The 19318-nt window shown below is 39.0% G+C and overlaps 1 protein-coding gene across 1 annotated transcript in view; it reads left to right on the plus strand.

Annotated features, from left to right (window-relative positions):
* The window catches only part of OTUD7A (OTU deubiquitinase 7A), a 119685-nt gene that overhangs the window by 62243 nt on the left and 38124 nt on the right, over nt 1-19318 (plus strand). The window contains exon 6 of the mRNA XM_075069564.1: nt 1920-2032. Within this exon, the coding sequence (XP_074925665.1) occupies nt 1920-2032 (113 nt within the window). The remainder of the gene's footprint in view (nt 1-1919; nt 2033-19318) is intronic.

The raw sequence follows: 19318 nt of genomic DNA on the forward strand, positions 1-19318 counted from the left end.
GTGCTCAAACCTTTTCAGCAGCACCCAACTCAGTTTCCCAGGCTGTGTGCAGGGGCAGGGTTTGCCCTTTTGTGCATGCCTATGCTCCCCTGATCACAGTGAGGGGGTTCAGCAATTCCTCCAGCATAGTCATTACAAATGTGAAATCATGTGGCCACTTGCTTTGCAGGCAGCCAGTTGTTGAACACAAAGATAATTGGTTTTAGGATTTAGTTCTTGCCTTTATCTACACACACCCAAAATTTTTAAATAGAAAAGCCCTTTCATTTAAACAAAAAGGCATTCGGCCTGTGGTGAGGGGATACAGAATTCTTCATTTATACCAGCTCATTGGGGAGCTGCTGGCATTGCTTCGCTATCTGGAAAGCAGAGGGGAGCAGAACTGGATCTCACCAGCACCAATTCTAGTTAGGCTGTTGAAAGAAAATACTCAAATTTCTAGAGTTTTCTTGATTAACAGCACCTTTGGATAATTTAGCTGCTGTTGTATTCAAAGCTGTGATGTGCTGTTCTGAGGTTCGTTCTTCTTTTCTCTCAGTGTGAGAATTTATGTTTCCATCAACAGCAAGACATAGTGCAGATGAATTAATTCAATAATTTTCCAAGTACTCTGGCATAAATGTTGGCCATACACAGCTAGCTGAACATGACCAAATAGTTTTGGCTGGTAGTTATGCTATTCATATATGAATTTTCTCTGCTTGCTGTTGGCAGCAGCACTAACTTGAGCAGCAGAACTCAATTACAGCTCTAATAAGCTCTTCCTGACCCTGTCAATGGGAGACAGTTGAGCTGTCATTGGCTAGGCATTCTCTAGTCTGCCTGAAAACACAATGGACTGAGGTGCCTATCTGCCCTTTGTGCCTTTGGAAATCTCTCCCTCCAGTCTCCAGGGGAGAAGGTGTCACAAGTACTGCTGTCTCTAGCCTATCAAGGAAGGTCTGCAACATAGAGCAAGGGGAAAAAAATTCAATAACTTAGTCACCAGAAGTGCCATGTCAGTTGACCCAAAACTATTTACAAATTTGTGTCGAGTTCATGAAATAGTTTTGACCAAACTGAAAAGAATATTAGTAATGCTGAAACAAACCATTTCATTTTGACCTGACAAAAAATTTCAGGCATTTTGACAAACGCAAAGGAGGACTAAGTTCACAAAATGTTGGCAGAAGGAAGAAATTGGTTTTGGTACTCTCCTGGGATGTGGGAGACCGGGATTCAGCTCCCGCTCCTCCACTTGCTTTGTCTGATATGGAGAAAGAATTTAAACTTAAGTATATCATATTACATGTGAGTGCCCTCTCCACTATGAGAGATTTTGGTATGTGGCTTTCGCAGTCTCTCCATTAAAGCTGTTCTACATTGTATCAATTATTAAGTAGTCATTGGAGCGATGACTTGAACTTGGATTTCCTATATGCTAGCTGAATTACTTATCCACCAAGCTATTGAGTTACTCTCACCTGCTCCATCTTTCATTGGCCCAGTGAGCATTCATTGACATCATGAATTACTATGAATTTCCGCTATGAGTGACAGTGAATAGTCATTAGGTCAGTAATAAGATCAAAGATCGCAGTGGCACCGAACCCTGAGAACCAAAATGGAAGTAATTTCACATGCATGTGAGATGACTGGATGCCCAGCTGCCCAATTAGACAATTGCACGGGGCACTTTTGCAGAAGCAAATTGAGAGCCTCCAGCTGAAAATTTTATCCAAAATGTAGTAGCCGTCTTTGATCCGTTTTGAGAATTTGGTGCTCTTTGATTTGAAAAAGTGATACTGTAATAACCCAGGGCAATTACATGTCTTATTCAAACAGCACTATATATGAAACACAACATATGTCAGTGGCTCTGTCTGATACTGATGATATTTATAACATCATATCCTGAAATATACTCCTCTCTCCCCTAGTCGGGTTTAGTTTATACAGAAGAAGAGTGGGAACGGGAGTGGAATGAACTGCTTAAGCTGGCTTCAAGTGAACCTCGCACTCATTTTGGCAAAAATGGAGGCACTGGTGGGGGGTAAGTTGGATTGTAACAGATTCTTATATCCTTTGATTCTGTAGGGTGGTTATACTAGCACATGCACTAGAGTAGTACATCATTCATCTAACTCTTGCATTTTTCATGTTGTATGCTAGAATACTTATTCTGTAATCGTGCCCATCATTTTATTGCAGCCTCCAAGTACAATGATCAATTCAAGCTGGTCAGATAATTCCAAGGTACCTGTCTCTGCAGCCATGCAGAAGAACCAGGGCTCCATGAGCCCCAGTTTCTTGCTTTCTGGGGGTAGTGTGGAGGCAGCAGAGTCCACATCCAGGGAGATGGAGGGTGTGTGCCTTTCATCATTCAACAATGACTTCCCTGGGTTATTAAACACTAGCCAGAAAGATAGCCGTTACTAGGACCTTGGGCTTTTGATGCATGGAAAGTAGAGGTGGGTAGAAAATAAAAGATCTTCAGGACTCCATCAGAGCATCCCTCAATGTTGTTTTAGATTGTGGTAAAGTGGTGCTCATTTGTCATCTTTTCACAACTCCTTATGTCAGATTCCTAATGGCTTGTCTAATAAGTGAGATTATATGATGGGTTTGCCTGTGATAGCAGGGAACTGGACTTGACCCAGGAGGTGTCTTCCAGTCCTATGTCTTATGTTCCTATATTTGTCCATAATTCTGTGTTGTCTAAAACAGGGCAAGGCCTTTGACTTGCACAGAACTTGAACTAAGTGAGATTTGGATGTGAGAGGTGCCAGCCAGTTCGACAGGTCATTAAAGGGTCTTCGTCCTATAGTGCCCTGCTGAGATGGCTGTTCTAGGGGAAGTTAGCCAGCACTTGTGTAGGTTACTTTCACCACAAGCAAGAGTAATCTCATCAAAAGAATGCATCGGAGGCTGTTAATAGGGGAATACATTCTAATATGAAAGTACCATATACCTGCCACTAGGATCAGAGCCAGAAGTCAGAGTTACAAAGGACCTGCAGAGTGAACTTCTTGGGGTTTTGAGAAGTGGGCTAGAGAGCCTCATTTGGCTGCCTATTTGCTAATGGAAGGAGACTAAATTTAATCCTATAGTAGTAAATATGAAAGACATTTGAAATGAACTGGAAATGTCCAGTACTGGCACATTTCTTCTTGCAGATCTCTCTTGCTTTGTAGCTCACAGGCAGCAAAACTTCTAAGAGCATTGTTGGTAGCGTACAATGGTCATTAACTGTCAACAGTGTCTACTTTTAGAACACTGCTCTTCTTCTAATACAGTCTATTTGGAAAGGAAATACCCAAATCAGACTGGACTTTCAGCTGTCCAAATGACATACATATATTTTACATGTTCAGATAAGAAATGAACAATCGATTTTTTGGACATTAAATTTGTGTATATTCTATACAATGCATGTCAGGCTAAATCCTTCCCTCATTTATACCTGAACTTTGATTCCATGTTGTTGTGCATGTTGTTACCAAAAGCCCTCAATGAAAATCATGAAACTTTAAATTGCAGAGCTTGCTATAGTTTATTTTTTTCTGTCTTCATAAACTGTTATGATTTGTCTATAATATAAATAATGTTATCAAGTCAGAAAATTATTTAAATATAGTTTTCTCAAATTGAAATTGATTCTCTTTTTGTCCTGTTGAAGTTAACCATAGGATTGTTGCTAGAGAGGTCACATCAGAGCAAACACATCAAGTTGTAAGGCCTTATATGATCTTTCTTATCTGATTTCCAAGTCTGTACCTCTGGATTCGTTCTGCGAGAATGTGGTAGTTTGCAGTTACTTTGATTAAACTCTGGAGGTTGTAGAATGAAACTGGTAATGTCAGATGAATAGCTATTGGGAAATATTTTCATTACAAGACAGTGAAAGTGGGTACAGCCCTCACACTTTGGCTCCCTGGGTGGCCATCTTTGTCAATATAATTATGTACATTTTAATTAAATTAGCATATTTGAGCATACTGTTGTACTTGATGAGGTTTAGGGTAAGACCAAGTTCTGTGTAACTTACTACCAGCATGTATTTAATTTGAAGTATAAAGAGAGCTCGGGGAAAAATGGAAAGAATACATTATATTTTTAGACATTATTTAAGGAAATAAAACAATATTGTTTGTATAATAATTAAATATCCTTACTGCACAAATGTAATTGGATTCCTTATAGCTTTAGGACTTAACATGAAATAGCACTGAACACTTAATCAAAGTACACTTGTTCGTGAAGTGCAGCATAGTTTTGTTTGCAGTAGACTGGCCCTGAGACTACAAGAACTTTAATTTTCATACCTGAATAGGGGGGTATTATAACTAAAGCCATTTATTCCCTGTTCATTCAGTGCATTCTTTTCTCTAGTTGCGGTTTCCCCTGGAGAAAATTGCATGTTAGAAGTAATTAGACAAAGTGGAGGCGTAAACCACAGTAAGGATAAAAAATCTTTAGAAAAAGTGTTCCTATTCTCCACTGTGCTGAAACAGAATATGACATTTTTATCAGCATTTTTAACCTTTAGATGTCAGGACTAAGAATTTCCCTGACACAACATTTTTATTTTTATTTTTTGCAAAATGTTTACTGACCATAGTGTATATATATTTGTCCTTATATACAGAAGATAATAAAGAATAATTTTGCTCTTTAGTCTTCTGTGTTTCCTCTAAATCTGCTACAGTCTTTTAAAATGTAATTCAATACACATTTCTACTACATGCAGACATGCAGGTACTCAACACTGGTTCCCACAACCTCTTCTTGTCCATTTCATGCTGTATGTCGCTCATGGAGCACACAGCTCCAATGTATTTGGTTAGAGATGTGCTGAAACGGTGGTGGTTGTATTTAACAGAGGCACACACCCCTTTTAAAAATTCTCTTTTCAACAAGCTTCACCTCCCTCAAGTTTGTTTTAAAAGAAGTCTCATACCATTTGTTAAATCATATATAACTGAGTTCAAATTGTTGTTAAATAGTGACGTGTACTAGGCTTTTCTCTTGTTGGGGATGGGAAAGTAGCAATAGGAAATGATCAGTAAATCAGATGTGAATTACAATCCTAATAGACACTCTAAGAGAATAGTGAAGACTAACCAAAACTAGCTGAAGAAATTAACCTGTAAAAGTGTATAAATTTAGTGCGCACTCTAACCATCCCGTTGCAAGGAATATTGACTAAATAAATGATTCTTTTCAATGTACCATATGAAAAATTACTTCTTAAACTAATGCATCATCTAAAAGGGAAAAGAACTCTTCAAAGAATAATATTTTTGTCTGACAGTGTAGTGTAGCTACCGGTTATTTACTGTCCTCAAGTAATGTGCAAATCAGCCTTTGAATTATAGCTGAGGTAATCTCCTTTGGTGCCAGAACTAACTAAAGCATCAAAAGACTCGTACCCATCAAAAGAGAACCTCCGTAACAAATGTGTTTTGTTTTGTCACCACATCCACCTGTGAGTTAGTTTTATTTGTTTATTTCTTGTGAGTCAAAGGCACTTATAAGAAATCTGCACTTGTCTGTGAACCTCCAGAGGTTCTTCGAGAATCTTCTTTTTGTCAGAGCAGATGCCAAGGAATTGAAGTCACTGAGCAGGAAGACGATAAAGAGAATCAAGGGAAAGCTATGACTTGAGTTCTTGCCTCCTACACAATGAATCCTGCAGCCAGTTTAAATAGGATAATTAACTATGAAACAGTCATTGTTTCAGAAGTGATTTGTACACGTTGTCCTAAGTGGTCCCAAAAGGAATCTCAGATCATCAAAATCATTTAATTTATCTCCATGTTGAACCAAAAGCAATAGGACTGAATGGAAGATCCAGAAGGGAACTGCTTCAGTTTGAGAAAAGGTTCTTACATTCTTTATTTTATTTTTAAAAAGGGCCTCACTCCCCTTCTCTCTCCCCAACCCCCACCTCCACTCCAATGCCCCTTCACAGATAGTTTTCAGTTAAAGGGCTTTAAAGGACTGATTGGATTGTTATTATGACAGTTCCTTCATGGACAGAAACTGGGGCCAGCCAAACACTTGATGTCATGTGATTACATCTTCATACCTTGCTTCTTGCAAAGACATGAGAAGACACTCTGGGAGAAGCATAATGATTTCTTTTAACATCTTTGTCTTTCCACTACTCAAGCAGATTTACACTTAAAGCAGATTCTGTAGGTGAATAGTATTTTGGCTTTAAGACTAACAGGAACGTTAGCTTCTAATTCTAGACATGTGCTTGATATTGTTAATGTTTTGTTGTCATTATTGTATAAAACCAAATGGTTTTAAGGGGTTTTGTTTGTTTGTTTTTTAATCACAACAAATACTCAGAATCTTCCCGTGTGTCATCTTTAATACAAACATGAAGAGGGAAAGTAGGGAAAAATCAGACACCTAGTTAGGAAATAATCCCTAATGCACAGATGACTCAACTCAGGGGGCTTCAAACTGTAAGTCCTAGGAGTATTTCATCAATGTATAGGATGAGCTGCTTGCTACAGCTCTACACATTTCATTTGAAATGGAATTAACCTGAAAAGGGCCACTAACATAAAATTGTAGGACTGGAAGGGACCTTAAGAGGTTATCTGTGCACTCATGGCAGGACTAAGAATTATCTAGACCATTTCTCACTGGTTTTGTTTAATCTGCTCTTAAAAATCTCCAGTGATGGAGATTCCAAAACCTCCCTAGGCAACTTATTCCAGTGCTTAATCTCCCTGACAGGAAGTTTTTCCTAATGTCCAACCTAAACCTCCCTTGCTGTAATTTAAGCCTGTTGCTTCTTGTGCTATCCTCAGAGGTTAAGAAAAACAAATTTTCTCCCTCCTCCTTGTAACAACCTTTTATGTACTTGAAAACTATCATGTTCCCTCTCAGTCTTCCCTTTTCCAGACTAAACAAATCCAGTGTTTTCAATCTTCCCTCATAGGTCATGTTTACTAGATCTTTAATCATTTATATTGCTCTTCTCTGGACTCTCTCCAGTTTGGCCACATCCTTCCTGATATGTGGTGCCCAGAACAGGACACAATACTCCAGTTGAGGCCTAATCAGTGCTGAGTAGAGCAGAAGAATTACTTCTTGTGTCTTGCTTACACCACTCCTGCTAATACATCCCAGAATGATGTACACTTTTTTTGCAACAGCGTTACACTGTTGACTCATATTTAGCTTGTGATCCACTAAGACCCCCAGATCCCTTTCTGCAGTACTCCTTCCTAAGCAGTCATTTCCCATTTTGTAAGTGTGCAACTCATTGTTCCTTCCAAAGGGGAGTACTTTGCATTTTTCCATATTGAATTTCATCCTATTTACTTCAGACCATTTCTCCAGTTTGCCCAGAACATTTTGAAATGTAATCCTATCCTCCAAAGCACTTGCAACGCCTCCCAGCTTGGTATCGTCCGCAAACTGTAGAAGTGTACTCTCTAGGCCATTATCTAAATCATTGATGAAGATATTGAACAGAAACGGACCCAGAACTGATCCATGTGGAACCCCACTCATGTCCTTCCAGCATGGCTGTGAACCACTGATAACTACTCTCTGGGAACAATTTTCCAAATAGTTTTGCACCCACCTTCTAGTAACTCCATCTAGATGGCATTTCCCTAATTTGTTTATGAGAAAGTCATGTGAGACAGTATCAAAAGCTTTACTAAAGTCAAGATATAGGTCTACATTGACCTAGCTCTGACTGTACAGACTTTGACAAGACCTCTATGTGGTAAAACTACTTAGAAAAAATTGTAATAAAATATTGGTTCACAAAGTTTTGCATTGAATGTCCACATCTTCATGGAGAGATTTCCTTGTGGCCCACCTTCCCTCCGCACCCATAGTCTCATATCACTCTTATGACAACTATGGTAATTGCACATAGTGAACAATTAATATTAAGGGAATATCTAATATATTTGTAACTGTCTGATAATAAGGGAAACTATGAGGTGAGCCATCACCAAATGACCAGCCATCTATCCACAGATCATCAGCAAGTGCTGCATAGACCAGAAGTGACCTACAAATGCATTTTGAGGACCTCTGCAATAAAATATGTAGAGCTGGTCAAATGTTTTGACAACTTTTTCTTTAAAAAAAAAAAGAAGTTTAATTTCAACATTTTTCTACAAAAATAAGTTCAGTTCTGAACTGTAAATACAAACACGGAGAGATTTTTATCTCCTCCCTAGCCTCTGCAGACAACTCCTGCTCTATATCTGTGCCACCAGGTGCTGAGGCACGCTGTAGGGCAGGCTGCCATAAGCAGCCCCGTGCAACTCCCTTTGCAAGCCCTGTCTCAGGAGGCAGATGAGGGGAAAGGACCAGGAGGGGGATATTCCAAACTGCACACACACTGGAGATTCTGCATGGCTCCAACCAGTGGATTGGCCTATAGGCAGACCTCAGGAGGCTACTATAAATTAGAGTACACTTAGTGTTGCTCTGATTTGTATCAGAGGCAGTATTGGTCTCTGGAGCAGTCCAAAATCTCAAGAGTATCCAGGTGACTTAAAGCCACCTTTGTAGCTTCTGCCCCTTGACTGCATGTACTGTGCGTAGGGTGACCAGATGTCCCTATTTTATAGGAATAGTCCCAATTTTGGGATCTTTTTCTCATATAGGCTCTTATTACCCCCCCCCATCCCAATTTTTCACATTTGCTGTCTAGTCACCCTAACTGTGCCGCATTTCCTGCATCTCCACTTCCTTCTGTGTAAATTTGAATAAAGGCTTCATTGGTGTCTAGGTTCCTAATAGTCACCAATTTTAGGAGCCAGGATAAGTCCGTCACCAGGAAAGAATACACAAGTGATCTATTTGAGTAGCTTTAACAGACCTCGTACTCAGTGTGAACATCCATCTCAATCCAGAACAGCAGCCATTTTTCCATTCCATCATTTCACATGTGCACTTGTTTTTTTTTTAAATTCAATGTCCAAACATTTCTTATGATTTTTCAGCACTTCTAGTCCTAGACAAAACAGGGAAGTGAACCAATCTTTTTTTTTAATATGAAAATGTGGCAGTCTGATTTTTGAGAAAAGCTTAAGGTCATGTCTTATTTTATCAGAGAATTTTTCTCATCCACTTGTTTACACAAAGTTCTTAATTACTGTAGTAAATAACTACCTTTTTTATTTTAATTGAGGCATTAAATCAGAAAATCATGAAGATCATGTTGGTTTGTTTTGTGGCCTAAAATCTAGTTGATGATTTATTGAAAAGCAGTTTAAAAGCAAATCTATAAAATGTGTCCACATATTTACTGATCTCAAGAATGTGACAGTCATGAAGAAGTGCCCAGCATTTTAGACATAAAATACACAGATACTGTATGTCAGACTGAGTAAGAATGATTCAAACATCACTGCAGGGAATTCTTGCATCCTCCAGGGTGACAGGATCACACACACAGCCACTTAACCAGGGTATTGTCAGTATGAGTAGTAGCAAGCTGTGAGTTTAAAAACAATTTTTTTTTTAACTTTTGTTGATGTTGAAGAGAAAACAAAGGAGTGTTTAAAAGTGCAGGTTAGAATAATTGTTTTTTGTAGTGTCAACTCATGTTCTTTATTTATTTTGGAGAATGTGATAAACATCTCGTCCTTCCCCAACCTCCTTTCCAAATTCTTGTATAAGTATGTCGTATTATTCTGGTCATTTAAAAAAGACTTAAGGGGAATTATCTCATTGGCAAGACAAGAAGACAGAGAGGTCACTTTGCTGCAGTCCATCTCGTCTTGTTTAATTTGGAAAGTTGCCTCCTTTGTAATCGTGTGTGTGTGTGATGAAGACTCTCTGAAATGCTAAGTAACAATCCAAGCTATTAGAACCTCCAATACTCTTGCTGGTCAGGAATTATGTTTGCCTCCCACCCCTGTGCTCTCGCACACCTGGCATACCTAGCCATATCAGATGCAGTTTAAAGCAATTCAGCATGTTCTAGATTTAAATTTACTGTGATTGATGTCATACAAGACATTTTTCAGTTTTGGTTGAAAAATACAAAAAGCTAAGTGATTTGTTAAAAAAAAAATCACCATTGATGGACATGATAGAGACTTAACTCAGAATACCAAAGAATTTAGTAATCATGAGGAATTAAACAAAAAACTTGTAAAATGCATCTTAAAAGAAATTTGGTGTCGAGTGTGTTGTCTTTGAGTAAAAGAATCGGGGTTTACATAGTGGAAAGATCATTTGGATGTTCCTCTGTCATGTTCCTGAGAAGGCCAGTCTGGTAATGCTTCTGCAAACAGACACATTACCCTGATAATGGCCTAAGTATTCAATCATTTTTTAACTGTTAAATGGAGAGTGACCATAATGACCTTTGATATTTTTACATTTCCTTTTACTGGTTTGATTAGTTCTGTAATTCATACATATGAGTTTCTCTCTATCCCTTGGTATTTGGAGAGCAAATGCCAATGGGAGATTAGATAAAATAGCTTCAGAGGGAACAGATATTTTAGTGCTATATTGTATTTTCTAGGCACTACTGAAATTTGTATTAGAAGTTTTGTATTTTGCTAGAAGTAAAATTTGTAAAACAATCACTAGTTATGGTCTGTTCGGTTTCCTCAGAAAATTATACACTGGATATTCTCAAAGAATACATGAACTTCATGATCTATATTAGTGACAGTAACATTAGTTGTATCGGAGGCCTCACTCATATAGGAGCCCCACTGCACTAGATTCTGTTCAAATGCATAAGAAGCAGCTATGGCTCCAAAGCTATTACAATCTTTGTAATGTTAGAAATAAGATGTAGTAGAAGACGCTTTCTCTTTGGAGGATGGAAATTTGGATCCAAACCAGGCAATGATGTACCCATGGATTATAGTCCTATTGAAACTGAGTTGTGTAGTTCTGTTGTAGTCCCATGCAGATGTAAAAGTCTTTTCAGAATCAGGATATTGATTAGTAGGGTGTTGCTGTAAGTAAGAAGATGTCTTTCAGTTCACACTTATGGCTGGACTGAAGTCTGTAGTGCAAGATCATACTCAGGCTTATAGATTTCGGATGGGAGATTGGGTGCATGGCGTAGATCTCACCAATGACTCCATTTTGGAAGAATTGTAGAAAAAAAAATTGCTGGTTCCTGTGGGTAAATTTGTCATCATTTCTACACAGTCCCTAAACAGCTAGACACAGATCCTCGGCCAAGGCTCAGGAACACATAGTACAGTTTAGGGGAAGAGGGGGAGTGGACAAAGATTGCCATTTAACTCCTCTGATTCAAGGCCAGCTGCGAGCAAGGCCACTTCCCTGGCATAATTTAGAGCAATCTGAAGGCTGAACAAAGTGATGCCAGCAGTCAGTGATCCCCAGAGACCAATATGGCAGCCTGGAATCGGGAGAGCATTAAGAAGCCGTGCAGATGCCTTCTTATCAGCAGCCATGCCCCTTATGCTGGCAACAGGGGTGGACTGGTGTAGGAGCCATTACACTGGATGATCTTCCCAGGACAGTGCTGGCTGTAGGACCACTTTGCACCCGCAATTTGGCATAAAGTAACTGCAGTGCAGCACAGGTGCCAGGTCTCAGGGTCATATGCTGTACAGTTGCTGAGTGCCCTCAACACTCATTGAAGTTAATGGTAGTTGAGAGTTCTTAGCACACCTCTCAGGATAAAGTGCTAGTGGGCTATGGTATAAAGAACAATAAGCAATATGATTTCATGAAGAAATATCTTGCTAGACAAACTTGACTGCTTTTATTTTATAGAATTATAAAAATAGTGAGTGAAGTTAAAGCATCTGATATAATATACAGTATCTGCATTTTAGTGAAATATTTGATACATTATCATTCAAAAGTTTACTCTCAACTACCTTTAATTAGCTTGGACATGAGCACAGGAATATGGACTGAAAATTAATTGAAGGAACTTAAATAAAATGTAATGATGAATGGCAATGTATCCAGCTGAGAGGACGTGGCTAATTGAGTACTACATGGATTCTTGTTAGGCCTAAGTATTTTTCAGAATCTTCATTAATCTTCAGCCAAATCATGAATTTCATGGTTGCTGGTAATGAGGAGGAGATCTGAACACAGTAATGACCCAGAAACAAGACAGTGTGGCCTGGAGATCTTGGAGAAGTGTGCTGGCCATGACAAAACAAGACTGAATGTGCAAGCTGGGGGCTGTCACAGATCCGTGGCTCTGCTCTGTGCCCTGTAAGCAGTCCCTCGGGAGTGACCCCTTAAGTGTGCCAGGCTCCAAAGCCCTATGCAGTTCCATAGGGGCAGGACTCCAAAGCTGAGACTTCAGCTGCCAGTGAACCCTGTCTACTTTTGTGGCTCCCAGAAGCAAGTCCAACAGAGCCAGACTCATCTGGGAGGCTTGTCCTTTACTCGTTCAGGGCATAATGCTCCCAGGAGGTATTTGCAGCAACAGCAGGCAGCTTTTTCAAAACAAGATAATTTATTAGTCAGCTGGCATACAGACTCTGAAAGTCCTCAGGTTAGCATAGAGTAACAAAGGTTAAGACAGAGCTCAGCCTAGCCAATGTCAGGGCTCTACCCAGCCAAGCTGCTGTAGAATTTTGGCCCTGTCTCTCTGTCCATTTTTCCGTGTGTGTATGCGCGTGCGTATGTGCTGTGTCTCTGTGAACTCAGCTCTTAACACAGCCACCTGACACCTTTCCCCTTTGTTCTCATGCTGGAGGCCTTTGCTCAGCTTCCTTGCAGAGGTAAGGAGAAAAATCTCCTTCCTCTTAAGTGTTTGTCGGTAGGTGTGGATGTCGTGGCCACTGGGGTTTCCATTTGTCTCTTCAGCGCCTCCATTCAATGTTTAGACTTTATTCAGCTTGTTAATGATTCTGGTTTCCAACCAGGCTGCTGAGTCACCACTTCATCCCTTCCCTCTATGCTCAGTGCATAGCAATGCAAAGCCCAGAGGAATACTGAGGCGTGCATAGGAATCATAAAAATATTACCAACATTTCCAGTTTTGTCACAGGGGCAAATAACAGGAGAGAGAAATCTGAACAGCATGAATGGGATTGTGAATATAAATTTTGAAGAGACTTAGTGATGTGATATTGAAGGGGGGAAAGGACAGTGGAATTTTGATCATAAATAGAGACATCATCAGTTGGCCAAGGAGGTTACAGTCCCTCTCTACACAGCTCTAGTGCAACTGCTCCTCCACTATTGCATTCACATCTGGGGACTTCATCACCTGGGAGATATTGACTCCTGGAGGGAGTTGAGAAAAGAATAACAAAAAGGATTAGGAGACTGGCAATATTGTCTGATGAGGAAAGAGACAAAGAACTAAATACCTCGGTCATGTTGTCCTAGTACCGATGAATCTCCTAAAGTCCTTTTCGGCCAAGCAATGATTATGGAAGAGGCATAACAGTCTGCAAATATTGGATGGCAGTAAACAGCAAGGAGGTAGAGAAATTTAATAAGGAATAATGAGAGGAAATTAAGAGAAAATGTAAATGGAATATCAGGGAAAGCTTTCTGACAGATTGAGTAGATGCAAAAGAAAAGTGACACCCCCATTGCTTGGTACACTTATAAATGGAGTAGATAAAATACTAGCATATGTCCTGAAGGGAACAAGCTACACTGGTAGGGAGATGGACTAGATACATTCTGTGATTCTGAGGTTTATATAATACCAGCCCTTCCACTTCAGTCTGCTCTTCATACATTTTCATTCTACTGACACTCCCTCAATTAGGTGCGAAGATTTTGTGTGAATGTTTTCGGAGGGGATGCAAAATGCCAGGACTTTGGAAAGGTTACAATATTTGGACTGCACCTTCTAGTGCAATGCCCCCCCACAATATTCAATATTCTCTGCTGACAAATATAATATTATGAAAATTAATATTAAAATGTGTATCCGAATCACTCTGATAAGTTCATGATTCAGGTTTCCTCTGGAAAGAAATGAGTGAGTGGGTGCCAAAGCAAGAGGGAGTCGTGAGTGAAGAATACGTGCTGCTCTTCAGTTTTATAGCTTGCAGCATGTGTCAATAGTTTATAGACTGATCAGATGTTTCTTTCTTTCTCTGTTAATGCTACTTGTTCACACTGAGCTGTTTGTAAATTTTCCTCTTCTTGTACTATTACAAAATTCTATCTTGTGTTAAGTTAAAATCAAATTAAAACTGGAAGAAATTTGACCTAAAGTAGTAGTACAAGTCTAGTGCATCTATCCTCAGGGTTTTATGGTGAAGTCATTTTCTGACAGTGGGTTGTATGGTAGTTCAGGTACTGTATATGGCAATCTTACTATCACTCTGTCAAAATCAGAGCCACGCGTGTTGGGTCCTGATATTCCCACAGATATGTGATGTATGCTATCTAGACTTCAAAGAAGTTTTTTTCTTTTGTGACTTTCTGTTTCCATGAAACAAGTGGAAACAGTCCTAGTGTACACATGAGTAAAAACCAGAAATATGTGACCTTAAAGTTTGATGGGAAGTTCTAGGCGCATTAAAAGAGAAAAGATCTCCTCCTTACCCAGAGAAGAATATTCCTTGCCTTTGAGAAACTTACGATGTCACACTAATTCCTTCTGAACTGGCTTTTCAGGAGCATATGTAACCCATAACACAGATTCGGAGGAAAGATGGGGATAAAAATACTTATATCTAGTGCAAACGGTAGCTGATGATCTTTGTAGATTCATCCAAAATACTGAGGGGGAAATAAAGGAATATTTAACTGGTACTGCTAGAATTTAGGAAGTTCATTTACATCTCATCCTTTTGAAAATACTTCCACAGATTCCATAAAAGTTTACAATGTAGTAAATGTGGTCATTGTATATTGAAAACATACCCGAGCTCTTAGTGTGCTAAAAGTTTGTTTTATGTATTTGTTAGCATTTTGAGGCAGGAGCTGTCTTTTTGTTCTGTGTTTGTTCAGTGCTTAGCACAACAGGATCCTGAGCTGGGATTTCCAGGTGCTACTGCAAGACCACTTATAATAATAATAATATAGATCATTTAAAATAATAATCTCCAACTCCAGCCCAATTGGTGTCTCAGAACTGGATTCTGATTTGTTTGGTTATGATATTTAGGTTGCTATAATGCACCTGTTACCATGGGATCTAAGTATCTTTTTGTGTAAATAGATGCATTTATTTTTGGCACTTCTTCCAACTGACAGATGTCTTTTGCAGACTAGCTAATCTCATTGTAAAAACAACATGAATTGTGAGAGCAATTTTAAAACGGTGGAATATTTAATCATAATAAGGTTCCTGCACTGCGTATTATTTCCACATGATTTTGACTTCTAAGCTCTATATAGCATTCAACACATTGATAGTGTCGTCAGACACTACCGGTGTGGTGCTGTACTCTGTTCAATGTTGATATCAGTCATCTGTGTGCGTGTGTTCCCTCTTTGTGCTGCCCCAACTCTGCAGATCGCTGACACAGTAGACCCTGAGAGAACCCCCAATGACCACAGACTCTAATAAGGTATGAAGGCACCCGGGCCAGGTTTATTGTCAAACGAAGCACAGTAATAGTTTCCTATAGACTCTACAGGACATACTATGAATATGTGCCCCCTGACAATGGACACAGCTCAGTCAGTGGCGGGGCTTTCCACTGCCCCCTAGGCCGGACAAGAATGTCCAAGGGATGCATTCTTATACACATGTATGAACAGGTTACGCATCATTGAACATACTGAGGTACATCACCTCTATTAGGGGGTTGCCTTTCTCTTGACACAGGTTGGTTTGAACAAACTATCCATCCATCATACTGGTTATCCATCGTATTGTTCTTCCATATTGTCTATTCACCATATTGTCCTTTTATACTGTCTTTAGGCTAGGTCTCCCTGTTCTTTATCTGTGTGGGATTTGTTCGTACCCAACTGTTCTGGTGCCGTCTTGGCCAGTGTTCATTTTATTGGTGATTAATACGTACTTCTAGCAGCCCTCTTCTTGCCAACTTCTGTGAGCGGGACCTGCCTTTGGCTCGCAGCCCAGCTTTGCTTAACAATGTCGTGACTATTACTCTAGTTTAGGCTTCAGGCCTCATACTGGGCCCTGATACCAAGGATTTGTGTTTCATGGACTCATTTTACTACCGATAGTTGTGGAACAGACCCTATTACCAGTTCAGAATCATTTTTGTTAGATTTCCTTGTGTTCTTAGATCACCTGTGAAACTTCTGTTAGGACATTCAGTGACACTATTGTCTGTGGTCTGTTCTCTCCTTTACACATGGAGATTAATGCATTTAACTCCCTTTAATACTAACAGGAATTATGGCTGAAGTCCATGTCTTCAGCACCAACCATACCAGGAAATGGGCTTTTGCTTAGTGGACCAAAGTGACCAGTATGGAGAGTATAAACTCTGTGGGGCAGATTCTGTCTTTTGTTCCATGTTAATATTCTATCTAGCACAATGGGGTCCTGCTCCACATCTGGGGCCCATAGGTGCTCCCACAAGACAAACTAATAATAATAATAAAAAATGATGATTAATAATAATTAGTAATCCATTTTCTCTCTCCTGCCTCCACAGCCTGGATGTCAGGCAAGGGTCAGCTATACAATTGATTGCAGCCATTACTAATAGCATACAACATTCCCACAACCTCACATGGGATTAGTAGCCAATGAATTCACACAACTTGGAGATCCATTGGCTACACATGCCCATAAATTTCCTTGTCAAACAAAGAGTAGAGAGTCTACCTCCATGTTTATTCACTTTTTCACTCCACCCCCACATCAATCTACCAGTTCCCATAACATTTTGGGTTTCCCACAACATGATGATTTCATCCAGCTGTGTAAATCCTCACAGATTTAGAACATACTTTTATTGTTCTTCTAGTATTTGTTATTGCCCTTTCTCTTTTCCATCTCTCCCTGTAATAAGAGGTCATACTGGAGTATGTTCTTGACTTGAATCCTAACACAGTACTGTCTTCAGAGTGTAACACTGTGATCTTTTTGGTCATTTTGTCTCATTCAGTTATGAGAGGAATCTCCGTGTGCACTTGTTTCGTTTTGCTCCAAGCTTTTTGGTGTTTTTACATTAAGATGTAAAAAAAAACAGTATAAAAGAAAAGATTTAGTATATTTTTTAGCCTTTGTCATCTAAGTCCAAATACTCATTCACTCTTTGGAAACAATATCCAAATTCACTGAATTACAGTCTGAGGTCAGCCTAAGAAATACTGAATCAGGTTTAAAATATTCTTCTGGGAGAGACAAAGAGAGAGACAGTTTGGGGAAAATGAATAATGGGAAATTATGTGAACTGGGATCTGTTAAATTATATACACTGGGAACAAATGACTTCTCATCTATATTCACTTTCCCTTTCAACCTCCCTCAATTTTCACAATTTAATTAGCAATCGCAGAAAACTGGGAATTGCACCACTATTGCAGGGTAAATTGTGAAGTAAAAAGTGACTTTTATTGATTTAATCTTAAATATTAAAATATTTCTTACATTTCTAGATCCTTTCATCCTAAAAGATAGTAAAATGCTTCACAAATGTCATCTATACAGGGAACATTTCACCTACTTCGGAAACGCAACCCTTCTAGAATAATGTGCACCCTCTCATTAAGATCTCATAGAGCTGCTAGTCAACAGTTCAGGACAGGAAGTGAAGAAAAATGCCATAGCATGAAGTTGATGAAGGAATTTTAGGTAGAAAGAATGTATCCCAAATTATTACTTGATCAGGAAATCACTGTTTACCCCCTGAGTCTTCTGAGGTGTCCCTGGGATCTTTGATTGCCACAGATACTAAGCACTTCTTTGTTGTCTCGTCCAAAAGAAAACACATCCAGCAGCCTAAGGTCTCTTAGTCCACTACTAACTGCATGCTGAATCATTGGTTCAGTACTAACACAAAGCAAAGGTTGCTACTTCCTGAGTAGCCAGCACCACTTCCTGCTGCATCATGGATTTTCCCTAGAGTTCCCTTACCCAAGTAGTAGGAGTAATAGCAGCAGCAGTATTGCATAGCGCACACATCACATCTGTCCCTTATGGAAGATGATTATAGAATGATGTTATAATTTTTGAGGGAAAGGGCAACCTTTACAGTCATAGGATATGTGCATGGGGTTGGTATATGGATGAAGGAGACCCTCAAAATACAGAAGTAGAAGGAAAAGTCTTTGGACCTGTACTGATCTGACAATTGAAATTGCCATTAAATTTTTTGATGAAAAAAATGAAACATTTGCAAAAACTTTCATTAAAAATTTGTTTTGATTTTTTTCCCTCTAATCTCTACCAACTAGCATCTTGTGTTGCTACCTTCCCTACCTGAGGTCCTTGTGCACCTTCATCCCAGTGGTGGCTGAATTTCTTTATGTCTATGTGAATGTTCTTGTAAAGCATGTTGAGTTCCATCAGGAGGAAAGTGCACTATCCTGTCAAAATATATGAACTAGATGATAATATAATTCATAGTACAGAGAGGATAATTCTGATTCCCCTCTTATACATTAATGTGTGTTCAAGTTTCCATATCACTGAAAGATAAGAAATAATCTGCCAATTAAGCAAACATGTATTGCTTAAAAAATTGAAAATATGCATTTGAAAAAATAGATCTAATTTCTGTAAATTAGTTTGATATATTTCTTTCTCTTTCTTTTGTATTGTGATATAAATTATTTCTCTAAATTCTCAAAAAAAAATTAAAATATGCAGCCACTGTAAATATTCTCACCTTGGAGATTTGTGTTTTGCTTCAGTTTTCTCAAAAAGTCTGTAATAAGGAAAGAAACCTCTTCAGTGAGACATGTGAAGAATAGACAAACAGTGAACCATTGCTTCTGGCTACCCATTTGTCTGTATCTTTTGGATGGTCGCTTACGGTCACAGATTTCTATAAAATGTTCTTTTAAAGAAGGGCATTCAAGGTTCAGTTCACTTCCACTCTTTGTATTGCTTTCTGAAAACTTTCAAAGCTGCTGTCTCAGCAGCACTTTCTATAGACAGTTGATTTATTTCACAAGGTATAGACTCCTAGTCAGTGGTTTTTCTGACTTTTTCCGTGTTTTACAAAGTCAAGAGGATATAGCATTGCTTAGGAAAAATCCATTTTCTCCAAGTAAGGCTCTATAAATGGCATTTATTTAACTGAATATTGATCACAACACAAATCTCATAGGCTTATCATTCCCGAATTGCAGGAAAACTGGAGGGTGAAGTGCAGAAATTGTCTCAGTAAAAGATATGGAAGGTAGAGTATAAGAGTGATGCAGTGGAATTGTCCATGCTGTTCCTATACTTCTAGATAAGATTTTTCAGCTAATT

This window comes from Chelonoidis abingdonii, chromosome 9 (genome assembly GCF_003597395.2).
Source record: "Chelonoidis abingdonii isolate Lonesome George chromosome 9, CheloAbing_2.0, whole genome shotgun sequence".
Taxonomy (NCBI): domain Eukaryota; kingdom Metazoa; phylum Chordata; order Testudines; family Testudinidae; genus Chelonoidis; species Chelonoidis abingdonii.